General features: G+C 33.9%; 4 protein-coding genes across 7 annotated transcripts; 3 read left to right on the top strand and 1 right to left on the bottom strand.

The window, feature by feature from the left end:
- LOC109351858 (transcription factor TCP4-like) lies at nucleotides 3,393-6,072 on the top strand. 4 transcript variants are annotated; one of them, XM_019593515.1, is made up of 2 exons: nucleotides 3,393-3,539; nucleotides 4,530-6,072. In XM_019593515.1, the coding sequence occupies exon 2, from the start codon at nucleotides 4,550-4,552 to the stop codon at nucleotides 5,654-5,656; it is 1,107 nt and encodes a 368-aa protein (XP_019449060.1). In that variant the 5' UTR covers nucleotides 3,393-3,539; nucleotides 4,530-4,549; the 3' UTR covers nucleotides 5,657-6,072. The 4 variants fall into 4 exon arrangements, with proteins under 4 accessions (XP_019449060.1, XP_019449058.1, XP_019449056.1 ...); XM_019593513.1 differs by lacking the exon at nucleotides 3,393-3,539 and adding an exon at nucleotides 4,238-4,417 and having other exon boundaries at nucleotides 4,528-6,072; XM_019593511.1 differs by lacking the exon at nucleotides 3,393-3,539 and adding an exon at nucleotides 4,302-4,426.
- Nucleotides 8,316-10,000, bottom strand: LOC109352362 (PLASMODESMATA CALLOSE-BINDING PROTEIN 5-like). The gene is made up of 3 exons (XM_019594320.1): nucleotides 9,444-10,000; nucleotides 9,249-9,276; nucleotides 8,316-8,717 (listed from the first exon to the last, which is right to left on the bottom strand). Exons 1-3 carry the CDS (start codon nucleotides 9,778-9,780, stop codon nucleotides 8,537-8,539), a joined length of 546 nt encoding a protein of 181 aa, XP_019449865.1. The 5' UTR covers nucleotides 9,781-10,000; the 3' UTR covers nucleotides 8,316-8,536.
- LOC109351857 lies at nucleotides 12,556-15,027 on the top strand. The gene has a single exon (XM_019593510.1). The coding sequence runs from the start codon at nucleotides 12,686-12,688 to the stop codon at nucleotides 14,972-14,974; it is 2,289 nt and encodes a 762-aa protein (XP_019449055.1). The 5' UTR covers nucleotides 12,556-12,685; the 3' UTR covers nucleotides 14,975-15,027.
- On the top strand, nucleotides 15,051-16,229 carry LOC109352847. The gene has a single exon (XM_019595027.1). The coding sequence runs from the start codon at nucleotides 15,051-15,053 to the stop codon at nucleotides 16,053-16,055; it is 1,005 nt and encodes a 334-aa protein (XP_019450572.1). The 3' UTR covers nucleotides 16,056-16,229.

The following is a 17,334-nucleotide window of genomic DNA, read 5'->3' as shown; positions in this document are numbered from 1 at the left end:
AGTACATAGGATACTACTTGAATTTTGGTCAATAGAGTTGCGTAACTTCCAAGTTAGTATAACTCTATATATAGTATCTGTACTAACTGGACCATAAAAGATGGACATACATTCCAATGCAATGATAACAACAAGGCATTAGTACTACACTATTACTCCAGTGTATTTTCTTTTTTCCTTTTTGAGGATTTGTTGCTCATGCTATGTTGACCAAAACTTTTCCAATTTCGAAGTGTTACAGTAGCCACACATGCACGTAGGACACTTCTGTAGTGTCCCGTATGAATAGTACTATGTTAAGAGAAGTTTACAGAGATTAGTTTAATTTTTGATTGATGTATAATTAGGAACATCAAATCTCATGAGAAACTTGGATTAGTGGCTCTCTTTTTAAGGAGGAGATGATGCACTCTTCATGAAGATGTGAGTTCTTAGTTTTACATTTATATTTAAGAGTAAAGTATTATATTATTATATTAATTTAAAGGATAAAAGTTTTACTGTTCTATTCTTTTGTTATTTTTTAGGTATTTGCCTAACTTCTCTTGTATTTTCAGGTAAATGTAGATTTAAGTGGAGAAAATGAAACAACTGAAATAGACATTTATAGGGGATGGGAAAATTAAAGAAAATCTTAACTAAACTTTTTAAAAAGTACTCCAGATTTAATGAAAATCTGGATTTTCATTGAATTAAGTGAAATCATTTGATCCATACGTTGCTATTTTGGAATATCATGTAGATTATGAGAGTTTGGTTTTCATCATAGTATATATGATATATCAAAGTTTTATTCACTATCAACTCCCTGTATATATAGATAATATTTTTTTGCACAACTAAATTAAATAATAGAACACCATTATTTTTAGTTCAAGAATAGAGGAACAAGAAAATTTTGGTGGATTTTATTTTATCCTCCAAAAAGTTAGGGGACTCTCTTTGTATATAATTTATTACTTTTACAAATAATATTGTTGTTTATATACTTCAAAGTTCAAACACAAAGTAATTCTACCAATATGTTTTTTCTTCCCAATTTTCTTAACTTTCAAGATTCACAATTCTAGTATCATTGGTCTCAGAATGAAAATTTTACAAAATCCTTATACTACTTTCCTAAACTGTACCATTGACAAAATGAATTTTAATCTTAAAAATTAGTAATAGGAAAACAATTGTAAGATTTGTTTGAAAACATAAATAAGTGAAATTATTGATTTGAAAATAGAAAATAAGTTCAAGTATCTAATTAAATAAATAAAAAATCATAGGATCAACCTAAAAACAAAAAATAACTAATCTAGTAATTTTGTGATAAGTGAATCATATAAAGCAAAGGGTTTCACCCTTGGCTCCAATCACTTGTAAAAGAAGGAAAATAAAGGGGTAAAAACTCTGTATTGCTTTCGCATGCTCTCTACATATGCCTTATCTAACTTTTTGTCCTTTTTTCATCATGCTTAAGATTCCAGCCACGTGCTAGATGTAAAATTCTGGTACAAAACTTTGCTCTAAGGAACAAACATTAACTCTTTCTCATGTAATTAACTTTATGATCCATAAAAATGAATGATAGAAGGGCACACCAGAATATATAAAATAGATATGGGCATAGGCAAAAAAATTAAAGATATGAGTATAAGGGAAAAAAAAGAGAACTTAGAATGTAGAATTCAACAGAACAAGTGTCTAGAATAAAATTAAAACACCCAACAATCATTTTCCAAGTGTCATAATAGATTTGGGCGGTTGGTGATATATATCATCAATTAGTCAATAAGTAACTCTTAGACAGAACTTCCACAAATGAGTTTTTGATTCTTGAAAATGACTTGTGGAATAATAGGAATATATACCCACCACATTTAATAAATAAATTTTCTGTACCATCCCATGTGTTACTTATTTATAATTTGGATAAATAATATACTTTAACTTAAAAATTTAATTAACAAGTAAGTATTTTCTTGACCAATTAGAAGTGATGGTAAGTGACATAATTTTTGGAAAAGAAGATGTCTTCACACATTTAAGTTGTCTCTTAAATTTCTCAATCTCATCATAAACCCTAGCCTGCACGCTTTTTTCTCTCATCCGAAAAAGTGTGCTTAAAGAAAAAGTGTGGATAAAGAAGATATAACAGAAGAGTGTCTTTCCTTACTTTCTTGTGTGGAGGCAGATGCATTGACAAAGTCCAATTCGTGCAGCCCATGCTAACTTGTTAAGATTATGCATGCCTTTGAATATGGTCTTAATCAAGGTTACTGATATTAAGAGTTTTACTGTGATCAAATAATTGATATTTTCAATGTCTGAAAATTTATATTGTTTAAACTTTAGTACATGTTGTTACAGAACAATATTAATGTATAAGAGAAATTTTATAGCATATGAAATCTATTCGTTAGTACAAAATCAACTATAATTTATAGTGATATCAGAAGGTTGCCAAGTGCCAACCCTAAGATATAAAATAAATATAAGGTTTTAGAACAACACACAGTTTGATTTCGGCTAAATAATTAATTTTATTGAACTTTTGTGTGTGGAATATTTGTGTGGCATGTATCAGGATAGGAATTTTATTAACATTAATCCAATTTATGAACAAGAGTTTTTTTTCTAAAGTAAAAAAATGAGGATAGCTAAATACATTTTCACACTATTTGTTTTTAGTGCAGAAAAATCTTAATTAACTTACTAAATGATTCCTGTGTATATACTCTCCTTTGGAGAAAAGTTGACTAGAGGATATTTGTTTTTCACTTATTGTATACTCAATGCATTTCTACTGTTTGGTTAAATATACAACAGGTTGTTTTATTCCTATTTTACTATTATTCCCTTCAATTTTTTTATTTTAGTAATTTTCAATTTTTCCTGTTTATAAAATTAGGAAGTATTAACTACATTTCCATATCAGTTATTAGTTATTACATCAAATAAAGTGTAATAATGGTGAGAATGAATTATTAGAGATATTTTGGTCATAATAGATTCTTTTATATAGGTAACCAGCACTTTCAATGATTATCTAACTAAGTGTGAATTAATTTAAAGTGACAATTAAAGTGGGATGAGAAGAATATCTTAGTATATTAATTTTATTTAAAAATCAATAGTAATTAATACATAAATAATTGATTATACATGCACAAACTAAAAAAATCTTACTTTTTTTTGGATACAGTACCAAAAGATAAGGTTTTTTTTTTTTTTTACATTTTTAGTATTTCTATAATTTTATCCTTAAAAAGTTTAGGGGAAGAGATGAACCCATGTATCATTTATGACCTTTTGCATACCTCAAAACTTTCAACTTGGGAACATTAGAATTGGTGAAGAAGTTCATTAGTATTATATATACTAGGTGAGAGTTGAGGGAGAGTTTAAACTCTATAGAGACAACTGAGGTTGGTGACAAGGTCTCACATTTGGGTTTGTGGGGCTAAATACAACCAAATGCTCTTTAATCTCTTCTCTGACCAGACTCTGCCACACTCTGCAGAAGCATCAACAACCTTTACTAGGCCTAGGCCAAGGTACCTTTTTGCCCCCTCACTCTAAACCCACCAACTCTTCATTGTAACCCTTCTGAACCATGTTATATCTGCTCAGTTAATTCAGAGTTCATTTTTCTTTAGTAGCTTGTATTTTTTTTACCCTTAAGTACAATCTGTTCAAGTTGAAAATCTCCATATTCTTTCTGCAAATTGTAAGTGCACATATACTATGACCAATCTACTTACTTACTATGTGAATGAAGACCATATATATAAGTTTATATATCACAAAAAAGAAGCATTGATTAATTAATTTTTGTATTAGTATATATTCTTAGTTATTCTCATATTAGTTCAACATCACTCTTCACACTTGCTTTATAACCATTGAGTAATGATATTCTCATTCATATTAATTTTGTCAGCACCAGTTTTCACACACATATTTTATAACCAACTTTTGCTTTGTAAACAAAAATGGATGATAGATGGTAAGGATTTAGCTGTAAAAGTGGTGTGACAAGAAAAAGAGATGAGATGAACATTTTTGGCATTTGGAGTGTTAATGTTATTTCACTTATTAGGTAAAACAAAAAGGAATCTCAGAGAATGCAAATGGCAGGTTTTGGCTTTTATGGACCAGCACCAGTGACAGAAATATCACAATTCAAGGCTGTGAACAGTTGTAGATAAAGGGAAACAACTAACAAGAAACTTTAGTTTAGAGCATCATGAAGCAAAGCAAAGTGTGTCTGTTTGAAGAAAACCTATGAGAAAACAAAACACTTAGAAGCAAAAGCTTAAAGCCATAGATAAGAAGAAAGAGCACATCACTCACAACAACAAAACTTGAGCACATACACTCATTAGAAGTATTCTATTTCTCATCAACTGGCCCAAAGCCAAACCTTTGTTACCAGGTTCAAAGTTCTCTCTAGTACATAGTTCATTAGTACTTGATATATAATTATTATAAGACTTTATTTACACTGGGCAGTAGAATTGATACAACAAGGTTTGCAGGTTATTGAGAAAATCTGGTTATGAGCCAACACCAATACTTCAAAGGCAAAATTTCCAACCAAATCGAACAAACACAGGATAATACTTTGAACCGAACCATAGAACATACAAAGCATAACGGAGGAACAATGGGGATGAGGAACACTGGGGGAGAGATTGTTCAAGTAGAAGGAGGCCACATTATTCGATCCACAAATCGAAAAGATCGTCACAGCAAGGTTTACACATCAAAAGGTCCTCGCGATCGAAGGGTTAGACTATCAGCCCACACAGCCATTGAATTCTATGATGTTCAAGACCGTCTTGGCTATGACCGACCCAGCAAGGCCGTGGACTGGCTCATCAAGAAGGCGAAGCCTTCAATTGACAAGCTTGCTGAGCTTCCTCCATGGAATCCAACTTCAGTGGAAGAGCACAATGCAGGTTCAAGTGACATGAGTCACATGACTAATGCAAAACAATCAGAGTCTTGTGGTTATAATTTTCAGCTCCAAAGGCAACTAGGTGAGACTGAGAACTCTGATAAGCATTCAGCTTTAGCCTTCATTCAACCACACATGGATACTACTGACCCTATAGCTTTATTTCCAACGACTCCGGCAACTTCCTCTTTCAATTTTCAAAGCTACCCTCCTGATATAATCTCTAGAGCCAACAATTCCTCACAAGATCTTGGCCTCTCTCTTCATTCCTTCCACAACCACACAGGTCTGATTCTTGGGCAATCACAACAAGCTGCAGTAGCAAATCAAACACCTTCGAGTGAAGAACACCAAAGCCTTTTTGTTGGCTCGGCTCCCGTTGGGTTTGAGAACCACTACCAGAGGATTATGGATTGGAACAACGAAGCATTCATGGTTAACTCACACCAATTTCTAGGCCAAGGTAATTCAGGATCAGCATATTCTCAAAGTGGGACCACCCTTCAGTCCAATTTTTCACCATTAGTTCGTTCTTGGAACGACATTCCAATGAATTCCTCAGAACATCAAAGGTCCCAAAATGCTTCAATCTTTGGCAGCAGGTTTCTGTCTGATCATGGATTAGCAGGGTTCAGCATTCAGGAAGCGAATCATAGAGATGATACCAACAACCCATCTCCTTCTCATCCTAATTCTCACCACTGACCCGAAACATCGCTGCAGTCTTCCTTATGTATCGGGTATGCCGCTGATAATATTAGTAAAAAGTATGTTAATCACTTCCTTAAAAACAATTAAGCCATCTGCAAAGTGTTTTCTGTATGTTAGCTTCTAGTCCAAGTAACACTGTCAATGAGGACTAAAAAATATTTGCAGATCACTTTTTTATTTCTAATGTAATAGGTTTGATCACACTCACTAGGAGTTGGCATGTAATTTTGAACTACCTTTCGAGTTTAAGCAGTTTCAGGAAACTCAATTCTTTTCTGTTGCTCTTTATCTGTACCAGAATTCAGGAAACATCCCGTGAGACTTATGAGAATTAAGTACAGTTCATCTAATTGCATCAGAGCAGGTGACTTCTAATATAGAAGAAGTGTTAAATAAAAATTAGCTTTTTTTTGCATCTGGTATAGTAATGTGGCTTTCTTCATGCACAAAACAATATCTGGGGTAACATATAGAGCATTGAAATTTGAATGCTGATTCTAAAAGGTTAGAACTTTTATACTGATGATGTTGTTACTTGATAGAGATATCAAACCATTCTTAGGAGAGTTGTTCCTTAATAAACTTGAGATAATTTGACATCATATAATATAACAAACAACTAGCACAAGCTTTTGTTATTTGTACAATTTATGAGATAATTTGTTTTCTACTCAATCTTAAATATATGACACCTCAATATTCCTTCACACTAACATAAATCAATAACTATCCTAATGTTGAACAAAAAAATTTCACTTTGTCTAACTTCCTATGTTAACATTAGCATGTGGGTAAGTGATTCTGCTCCTCTATGTTCTTTTTTGCATATGCTGAACCTCTCTGGTTTGTTCATTTGGATATTATAATTTCCTTACTTTCAAGAATTGGTGATCAATTCAATCAGAACAGTACTGCTAGAGGTACAAAAATAGATTACTTAATTCATCCTGAGCGTAAATCAAGTCTCTCACCTACTTTTATGTTACCAAATTATTTGGTAAATTTCATACTTCGTGTAAATTGCTGATCTATTCACCAAAATTTACATCAAAATTAAACTCTTACTTGAAAGTGCATTTCGTTATTAATTTTTTTCTTGAGGGAAACATATTACAATATCACTTGCTGATCAGTTATGTTTAATCTTCAGAAACTCTTCACTTTAATGTTTTAAAATTTAAAAATAAATAAAAATTCTGCAGCAATGGAAAAATCAGAGAAATTATTTAAAAAAAAATAAAGAAAATATGAGTTTTGTAAATGTCAATACTAAGGTACGTATTAAGATAATTAAACACATTATAGTAAAATACAAATTCAAAATGTAAAGTGGGTATAATTTAAAAAGTGCAAAGCATCCATCCCTTTTCAAGATTTGAAGAGACAATGATTTTGACGGTGTAATATTATTATAATTTTTAATTATTTCATTTGGATTGTTAGATCTGAAGGTGCTGTTGTTGTTAGAAGGATTTTAGCTTAAAAGTGCTTTTATTCTAAACATGATTAATTAAAAAGATACACGTATCTGCACTCTTCAGTCATTCCTTGCACTCAATCAATCCTACTCACTACTCATTCAGTAGTAACACCCTCAACCCACAGCATTGAAATAACAAGCAAACAAAACTTGTAGCCTTGATCAATAATCTTGCACTAGAATATAACTAAAGAACAACCAAAAAATACCAAAAGCTTAAGCTTAAGCCAATAACACATTAGAAAACACAAAAGTACAGTGTGTTTGTAAGTGATCTAACAAGCACAAGCAAAAATATGCAAGTTTTGACATAAGATTCAATCTACAACATCATATTAAGCAATTATACAAATGATCATTTCTGATCATTCGGTATAAAAAAATATCAAAAACTCCACATCCAGTGAGAATGAGATGCTTCTGCTCAAATATAAACATATAGGTGAAAATTTCAATCAGGGGTCTTATGGTGTTCTATGATGGTGTTATGCATTTTACATCATTCTTTATGCGTTCTTCTAGACCGTTCCTTTTTTTTAACCTTGAATAAGCTTTGTTTCAAAGGCATATATGCATAATAGGACTTGAATTGTTGATCTCTGAAAACATAAAGACATGCCATTAACCATAGGCTATGCTTCTACCATAATATTTTAGTTTTCTACCATGTGGTGGAAATTGTTGTAAAGTATTGTGTTTCCACATCTAAAATAAACAACTGTAATAGAGGAACTTAGAGCATGAAGCATATACAGAACCAGGAACATTTTCTGAAACCGTCTAGGTCTCTATTATCAACAGCTGATCAAACAATGGTACATTACATTAAAAAGAGGGTCAAAATAGCATTTGAGGTTCTGGAAACATGAAGAGAGTATAATCCGAACAGTTTATGATCACGAGTACTTCAATTTCCTTGTACATCATTACTTATGTTAAGCAGACCCGGAAAATTGATATAGGCACCCGTATAAAGTATAAACAACCAGGAAATTTTCAAGTACTAAGTATCAACAACTTGTGACATACTGAAATTGGTTTAGTGCTTAGTTCAGACTCATCATGAAACTGTGAAAGAATGAACTTTTTGTTCAAGAAGCAATTAACACAACATAAGCTTTCATTTATATAATTCCAAAAAAAATGTTGAAGTATTAACTCGGATACAAATCGGGCACAAGTTCTCTGTTCAATATGCTAGCAAAACTACTATATTTCAAAGCAGGTGACTGAAAGGAGCAAATTATATGCATTAATTCGGATCTAGGTTCGTACACACAGTTTGATATTCCTAGACTCTGTAGCCTGTGCATGTAGGATGTGAACAAGGAAAGCTTTTTTGTTTTCTCATTCCTCCATTTAACCAAGTGGAATATGCATCATCTTACTTTCTACTATCCATAAACAACCCCTGAAGGTGAAACCATGAGAAGCAAATGACTGATGATACTCAAAGGCCAAAACCACCAACTCCAAGAAACTTTACTGCAGTCATTCTCATTCATATTATCATTGGGTCTCGATCCCGCCGCAGGTACTGATCCAGAAAAACTTCCATTGCTCACAGCTGCCATACTGCACCAAAAACGGGTCTCAAACCTTCATAATCTTCTATATCCTCAAAGGGGAATTTCATGAAAAGAAAACTAATAGTATTAATTGACACTTGACTTAATCATATCTGACATTCTTCTTATTCTAGAAAGTATAAGAAGATCCTTGACATTTATGTTGCCAATTCGAATGTTACTTAAGCATTTATATTGCCATCATATTATCATTACATTTACTCCCCTTTCAACATAAACTTCAAGGGAGCACTAAATGAAGTACTATTAAAAAAGGGAAAAGTCTAAAGACACTCATTAATTTGCATCTGTGATTTAGTACCCGAAATTTCAACAACAAAAAATGTGACCTGAAACTTGGTTTGAGTAGAAATAATATTTCACAGAAACATGATAAGGATTAAATCACAAGCTGGACCAAAATTCAGGGTCCTTTTTTTACACATTATTTAAAATCAGGATTAAATCACACATCATGCAAAGTTCAAATTTGCTTTTGGACATTTCCCTTAAGAATAGAAATTTAAGTGCAAATTACCTGGATGGAAACTTGCAATTATCATGACCTGAAAATCAAAATACAAAATAGGAATCATACTTTGCATGATGAAAAAGACCAAATCTTCAAATTAAACCTCCAATATAGAATTTTTAATACACCCACATAGTTGCATTGCAAAAATTTCAATTCCCAAATATGAAAAACAAAAATTAAAGGGGTTCGTCCACTAACTAGGGTTCAAGGTAGTGATAGCAGCGTTGTTGTTGAAGTTGCAGCTATCGTCTGTCAAGCCATGCTTCCGGAAGTAGTCGTTGAAAGCAAACGACGCCGTATTCAGCACATTGCTGGCGTCGTAGCAAGGTCCTCCTTGCTGGATTGGGCCGCAATCGGCACCGCCGGGCCCACATGCCCAATTCAACGCATCCTGAAGCGCTGAGTCCTCCGCGTTGTTCTTGGCCACACACCACAGCTCCTGCGGCGGAATTCCACCGCTTCCGCCGTCGCAGAAGGGTGAAAGGGTTATAATAAGAATAATAAGGGAAAAAACGAAGCTTTCTTTTCTGGGCATGTTTAGAAAGTGGTTTGAGATCGAAAAAGAAGAAAAAAGAGGAATTGGTGTGGACTTTATGTTGATGAAGAAAGTGGTTGTTGTTGTGTTATTGTGGTAGTGGAAATGTGACCGTTGTTAACATGTTCAGAAGCGAAATCGAAGAGGATGAGAAAGTGGGGGTGTTATAGTTTATGACTCAGTTTGAACAAAATGAAGTGTTTCATAACAGTGATGGACATACATGTGGAAGTTTTTTTTTCCTTCTTTTTCTACTACTTTTTCTATTTTCAATCTTTCTTTATTTCTGTTAACTTCATTAGAGTAAATCTTAGTCATCAAGCTGAAATAAGTGGATTCCGTCCTTTATTTCAATTAACTGAAATGTTGATTGATTAGCCGCAGCATTTAATAAAAAGAAAAAGATATATATACCGACGGTGTAAAAAATTTATACACTGTCATTTTATTATCTATCATTCATTTTTAATTATGTTTGACTTTTCACAAAAAAATAATTCAAATGAATGGTAAATGATGCATTGATTATGTATAATTCTTTACACTGTCGGTGCATCAATATTACACTCTTTAATAAACATGTGTATGAGCATCACAAGCTGCTTGAATTTAGCTTTTTCAGCTTCAGCTATATATTACATTAACAGGCTGAGAGTTATTCTAACTTATATGATAATGAAACTCCAATAAAATTTGACTGTAATATATTGTATCTCAATGTAAATATTTACTCTAACCGTAATGCACTAGATTAGCAATTGTTAATATTTATTGTATGCCAGAGTAGAACACTCAATTCTTTCACTTCACTCCTATCCATAAATTCACTTCATTCCTTACCCTCTGTACTTTAACAATCAGATCATCGGACCAGATTGCGAATGTTGCAATACTCTATACTTTAACGTATTAGTTTTATGAGCATTTCCTATTTATAAATTCTTTCATTTTTTCACGTATATTTAATGTATAACTTCACACTTGAATAAACCCAACAATCTTACGGCTGCCTATTGCACTATTGATTAAGTATGAACGTTGGAGCATACCTTAATAATATATAGAGTTCATACACTATGTAGATATATTTTTTCTTATTTTAGTATAAAATAGATGTAATTAAAATAAGATCGTGTTCATATAAAATAGATATAGTTAAAATTAAAATAAAATCATGTTAGTATAAAATATATTATGTCCATCTACCTTAATCAAAATAAGATCATGTTATGTAAAATAGATATGTTTGAAATTAAAAATAAATAAACTATATGCTATGAGGATAATTAAGCTATCTATATTTATGGATGCTCACATTTCAGTTTATATAATTTTCAGGCAAAAAATCTTCACTTATAAACATTATACAGAATTTGGTTAAGTTTTTTTTTGTTTCCCACAAATATCCTCACACTAGAGGTAATTATGTCTGAGCCGGGAACATCCACAAGTACGTTGGGCTAACTATCTCAACATGCATTTTTTCATCCACAAGTTTGTTTAAGGGAAATCAAGCATGTACTACTTGAACTAACGCTCGTTGGTTTGGTTAAGTTAAGTTGAATTGAAATATTAAATGTGATATAGTTTTATATGAAATATATGATCTTAAAGTCTATTTAATTTAGATTGGTCGTATTTATGAGCATCAAATCGGTCTGTAATAAATTTTAATTATCTTTTCAGTCCTCATTTGTCAAAATTATTAATAGAATCACTAATCTAACATATTAACTAAATAATTAGTCATTCCACGTTTGAAAATTATGCTAACTTAATAAAATGATATCGTTTCGAACTGTTTTTAATTAAGATATAAAACAACATCGCTTATGTCATCTTCTTCCGCCTTCATTGCTTCGAAAAACATTCAATTTAGTTACTCAATATCTTCATAAGTACAAAAGGTCCAAAGTGAAATTAATTATTGAAATGTTATCCAAAGTAAAATTACATGGAAATAGGTAAATTAAAATAATTAATGAACATATTTTAAAAAAGTGAGTAGGACAATATGCTGGTATAGTCATGTAAGACATCACTAAATTTTTATATAGACAAAAAGATATTGTTATTAAAATTGATTTATGCTGACCGATTTAACCAGTAAACCAATGAATCGATCTTAACATCGGTACGATATAACATTTGTACGACCATGCAATTATACCAGAAAATCCGTCATACCGGTTGATTATCAATTGAATCGTATCGGTCGTACTACTGGTTTCATTTAAAATTATTTTTTAATGAAAATAATTTCTTTTTACCAAAATATTGGTATGGATGATCAAACGCAAAAGTACTATATTTTTTATACATCTAAAATATGGTTATGCCATGTACATTTTTTAACTAGCATTATATATAAAAAGAGAAAAGATGTATGCACGTGTATCAGTTTTATATACTATCTTTGCATCATCTATTATTAATTATTATTGACTTTTCAAAAACAAAAAAAATATAAATGAATGGTAGATGATGAGATATATGTGCATAAATTTTTACAAATATAAAAATAGTTACAATATTCTTTATTTATTTTTTCAATTTAATATAAAATATATGTATATTTCACTTCACTAGTATGTGATTTAATCAGTAAATTATTGATTAAACTACCATACTAGTACTCTAACCAGTGTGATATTAATAACATTGCAAAAAAGTCTAAGTTTAATTCACGAGGACATTTGTTCTGAGAGATATACGGAAAAGAATTAATTAATTAATTATGCATACCAAAAAAAAAAGTGACAAGGACAAAATTGGGTTTTCGGTTTCAGTCGTCTAAAACAGTAACCCAAGCTAAGAAAGCTCCGATGTTTTGATCTTTCCATTTCAAATCCAAAAACCTTCATTACTAAAGCTTCCTCTCTCGCACATCAAAAGCTACGTTACAATGAGCAACCCTAATCCCCAAATTCCTGACGAAACTCAAAACCCTAATCCACAATGCGAAGAAGCAGGGGAAGAACGAGCTCCATCAACTCCACGCCCAGATTCCCAATCACCCAAAACTTTAACCCTCCCTGATCAAGACACCCGAATCGATTATCTTCCTGATTCCGATGCTGCAAACCCTAACCCTAATCAGAACACCAAAGATGAAGACACCGTCATGAAAGATCCGACCCATGCACAAAATGTGGAAGATCCGAAACCCAAAGCTCCCTCCATTTTCTCCGCCTTATCATCTACCGCTGCTTGCCGAGGACCTAGGAGGAAGAAATGGTCGAAGCGAATAAAGGCTCGAGAAAGGCAACTCTGCAAGAGGCTTAAGTTTCTTGTCGAAACCCTAAAACCCATTCCTTTTGCACCCTCTAAAACTCTCGACTTTGAAAGCCACAAGACGCTGCTGAAGCGTCTGGGGCTCTGGGATTTCGTGCATATCAAATTTGATACCGCAATTCGCGTGGATCTTGTCACACAACTCATTGCCAGCTATGGTATGACTTCGTGGTGTAGTTATGTCAATGGGTGTAGGATTAATGTGAATAAGGTTGATCTGGCACGTGCTTTGAGTTTGCCTGTGAAGAAAATCCCTGCAGCTGCTGTGGAGTCTGTTGAATTGGTGGAATCAATTAAGTTCGTTGAGGAATTGGTGTTCAATTGGATGCTTTTTCATGATAATATACATGTAATGATGGATGATGTTTTGGCATATCTGAAAGTAATCAAGGAGGGGCACTTCGAAAAGGTTGATTGGGCAGATTTGATATGGAACATGTTGGAAAGGGAACTGGAAAAGGAGGAGTTGGTGAACTGTTACTATGCATCACATTTGCAGCAGTTAATTAAGGTACAACATGGGGAGCTGCTGGGAGAAGTGCCGAAGGTGGAAGAGGTGGAGGAGGCTGAGGTGAAGGGCGAGGGAGAAGAGGTTGGGGTTAAGGTTGAAGAGGAATTGGATGGTCGTAGTGATGTGAAGATGGCTGGGGTTGATGAGAGTCAGGTTCGTAAGTTGGAGGAGAACAAGATTGAATTGAGTTTGGGGCAGGATAATGTTGCGAGAGTTGAAGTGGAAAAGGAGCAGGAGCAAGTTGGAGGTGATCAGACAATGAATTTTGAGCCGGCTGAGGAAAAAGAACACGGGATGTGGCTTTTGGATCTTAAGAACAATGTAGGAGAGCCCTTTTTGCGTCCATGTCATACTGGTGATGTGAAAGTTATGGACTGTGGGGAAATGAGTGCTGCCGAGGGAGGAGAAGAACAAGAACAGGAGGAGAGAGAAGAACAGGAGGAGGAAGAAGATGCAGAAGACCAGCAAGAAGGTGGGTTCCATCTCTCGCATAAGTGTATTCCGATGGAGGGGATGCCTTCTGGGACTGGGAGTCTCATTCAAGCTATGGATGGAGGGCAACTGACTTTTGGTTCCGGTATTGATCTACGTGACAACCACATAGGTTATTTTCTCTCTTCTAGAGATGATGATCAGTTGATTGCTGGATCTTCACTTTTTGGTAATGGTCACAAGAGAGACATTGGCATGGATAATCATAACCCTCACCACTCTCTAAATGGCAGTAACAAGCGGCTGAGAAGTGATAGCCCAGGGAGTTCTAAGCCAGTTGACATGGAATTGTGCCTTGACAATATGCGGCATTGGATGGGGAAAGCTACAATGCTGTATGCAGCAAAAGAACAGGCTTCTATAGAGTCTACAAATTATCAGCAAGTCTTGCTTAATGAGCTACAGAGGAGAGATGCCATGATTGATCACTTGCATAAAGTAAAGATTGATGATAGTCATAAGATAAATCTGCTTGAGAAGGAACTTCATATGATGACGAGCCTAGTGGAGGGATACAGAAAGGCTTTGAAGGAAGCACAGAAGACTTTTGCTGAATATAGAGCACATCGTTCACAATCTGACGAACCACTTTACAAGGATGTTCCTGGTTCTGGTGGCCTTGTTTTGAGTGTGAAGGAATTTGAAAAGGAACGTTTGAGGAAGGAAGAAGAAGAAAGGATGAAGATGAGAGATTATGAAAATAAGTTTAGAGAAATTGAAGGAGCTTGGTTCACTAAACTGGAAGGTCATGTGAGCACCGTGCAATCCCTGGGTAATAGGTTGCTAGCTATTGGGGATCAAGTAAAACATCTGAATGAAATGGTTGCTAAACGCAAGGTTGCAGATTCTCCTGGTTGTGCTCCAACAGTGAAGCACAAACTGCTGAGTAAAGATTAAATTGTCATTAGCAAGTGACATTAAATCAGCTCACACTAAGTTAAAGGCTGCAGGTTGTTTTATGGTCAGTGGGGAAATGAGTGCTGCCGGGGGGGGAGGAGAACAAGAACAGGAGGAGAGAGAAGAACAGGAGGAGGAAGAAGATGCAGAAGACCAGCAAGAAGGTGGGTTCCATCTCTCGCATAAGTGTATTCCGATGGAGGGGATGCCTTCTGGGACTGGGAGTCTCATTCAAGCTATGGATGGAGGGCAACTGACTTTTGGTTCCGGTATTGATCTACGTGACAACCACATAGGTTATTTTCTCTCTTCTAGAGATGATGATCAGTTGATTGCTGGATCTTCACTTTTTGGTAATGGTCACAAGAGAGACATTGGCATGGATAATCATAACCCTCACCACTCTCTAAATGGCAGTAACAAGCGGCTGAGAAGTGATAGCCCAGGGAGTTCTAAGCCAGTTGACATGGAATTGTGCCTTGACAATATGCGGCATTGGATGGGGAAAGCTACAATGCTGTATGCAGCAAAAGAACAGGCTTCTATAGAGTCTACAAATTATCAGCAAGTCTTGCTTAATGAGCTACAGAGGAGAGATGCCATGATTGATCACTTGCATAAAGTAAAGATTGATGATAGTCATAAGATAAATCTGCTTGAGAAGGAACTTCATATGATGACGAGCCTAGTGGAGGGATACAGAAAGGCTTTGAAGGAAGCACAGAAGACTTTTGCTGAATATAGAGCACATCGTTCACAATCTGACGAACCACTTTACAAGGATGTTCCTGGTTCTGGTGGCCTTGTTTTGAGTGTGAAGGAATTTGAAAAGGAACGTTTGAGGAAGGAAGAAGAAGAAAGGATGAAGATGAGAGATTATGAAAATAAGTTTAGAGAAATTGAAGGAGCTTGGTTCACTAAACTGGAAGGTCATGTGAGCACCGTGCAATCCCTGGGTAATAGGTTGCTAGCTATTGGGGATCAAGTAAAACATCTGAATGAAATGGTTGCTAAACGCAAGGTTGCAGATTCTCCTGGTTGTGCTCCAACAGTGAAGCACAAACTGCTGAGTAAAGATTAAATTGTCATTAGCAAGTGACATTAAATCAGCTCACACTAAGTTAAAGGCTGCAGGTTGTTTATGTTTGTAATGTACAAAGTTTATTTTGAAACAGAGTCCTAATGTAATTGTTAAATGTATTGTGTGAGCTTAAGTCACAAATTATGGCAGTTCATTTTCTCTGTTTTGCATCTCTACAGTATTATTGTATACTCTTTGCATTTCAGCCTAACTACTGTTGTTTTGCATGATTTATTCTTAGTATTCTGGACGATTTAGTATGGTGCATTGACTGGTCTTATTTTGAGAAATATGAAGCTAGAGTTTGTAAATTAATAGAAGATGAGAGCGGGGGAAGAGCAAGCATGTATATGCCTTTTTTCCTTCTTACTTGAATCAAATATATTTTAATTACTAAGAAAATTCGGTGAGAATAGATAATGAGTTGTTAAAAGATTATTGATTACGAGTGCAAAGTTATTATATAATTGCATTGTAAACCAACTAATAGTCTAAATTATACTTCTACTTCACATAATTTATACAAGTGTTTCTTTTTTCCTATCTTTTAGACTAATAAAAATTGGTGGAAGATTGAGGTTTGTGAGTGAAATTGACCACTCAACCTTTCTTTGATGTATTCTATGCTTAACTGCATACTATATCCATCTTCTTCCATGTATAGCCATCGAGAATCTACAACTACTTTCAGAGGTTTGTATAACATATCACTAAAATAACAGAACTAAACAAATCTAGTCTCTAGTTTCTGATATGACACAAGCATCCTCTTGACTCTTGTTATGTAAATATTTCTCGTTTTCTAGTTTTCGAAGGCTGAAGACTAAACAGTTACATAGAAGAAGAGACATTGATATAAACTTTAAAATAAGATATAAATGTGCTCCAACGAAAATATTTGCAAGGTTAAGGATATAACCACCTTTCTAGTTTGGACGCCTAATGTAAATAGGGCACAAAACTCTTATATAAAGAGTCTAAGATTGTAGATGTAAGTAGTTTTATTCTTATAAATAAATACTTTCTTTTTAAGATTTGAAATGATTTACAAGTTACAATGCAAACAATTTTACCGTTGTGCTAAGACTTACTCTCTTACAATTACTCTTTGGTCCTTTGACCAGTAATTGTAATTACTCACTACAGCTATGAAAAATGAAATGCTTCAATGTTAATTCCAAATAAATGTTAATTAAGGGAAGACAATTATGTTGATTTTTTCGTGTAAAGCAATAACATGAGCTACAGTTAGTTTGTTATAAGTATACTGTTTAATCTT

The sequence above is a fragment of the Lupinus angustifolius genome, chromosome LG07, assembly GCF_001865875.1.
Source record: "Lupinus angustifolius cultivar Tanjil chromosome LG07, LupAngTanjil_v1.0, whole genome shotgun sequence".
In the NCBI taxonomy this organism is placed as follows: domain Eukaryota; kingdom Viridiplantae; phylum Streptophyta; class Magnoliopsida; order Fabales; family Fabaceae; genus Lupinus; species Lupinus angustifolius.
Note: the sequence above shows the minus strand (reverse complement) of the source record. Positions and strands in the feature narration are given on the sequence as shown.

Coding starts and splice junctions, on each gene's coding strand:
- LOC109351858 (XM_019593515.1), top strand. CDS start 4,550: ATGAGCCAACACCAATACTTCAAAGGCAAAATTTCCAACCAAATCGAA.
- LOC109352362 (XM_019594320.1), bottom strand. CDS start 9,780: ATGCCCAGAAAAGAAAGCTTCGTTTTTTCCCTTATTATTCTTATTATA. Junction 9,277..9,443: donor TATCACTACCTTGAACCCTA/GTTAGTGGACGA, acceptor TTTGATTTTCAG/GTCATGATAATTGCAAGTTT. Junction 8,718..9,248: donor AATTGCAAGTTTCCATCCAG/GTAATTTGCACT, acceptor TTTTTGGTGCAG/TATGGCAGCTGTGAGCAATG.
- LOC109351857 (XM_019593510.1), top strand. CDS start 12,686: ATGAGCAACCCTAATCCCCAAATTCCTGACGAAACTCAAAACCCTAAT.
- LOC109352847 (XM_019595027.1), top strand. CDS start 15,051: ATGAGTGCTGCCGGGGGGGGAGGAGAACAAGAACAGGAGGAGAGAGAA.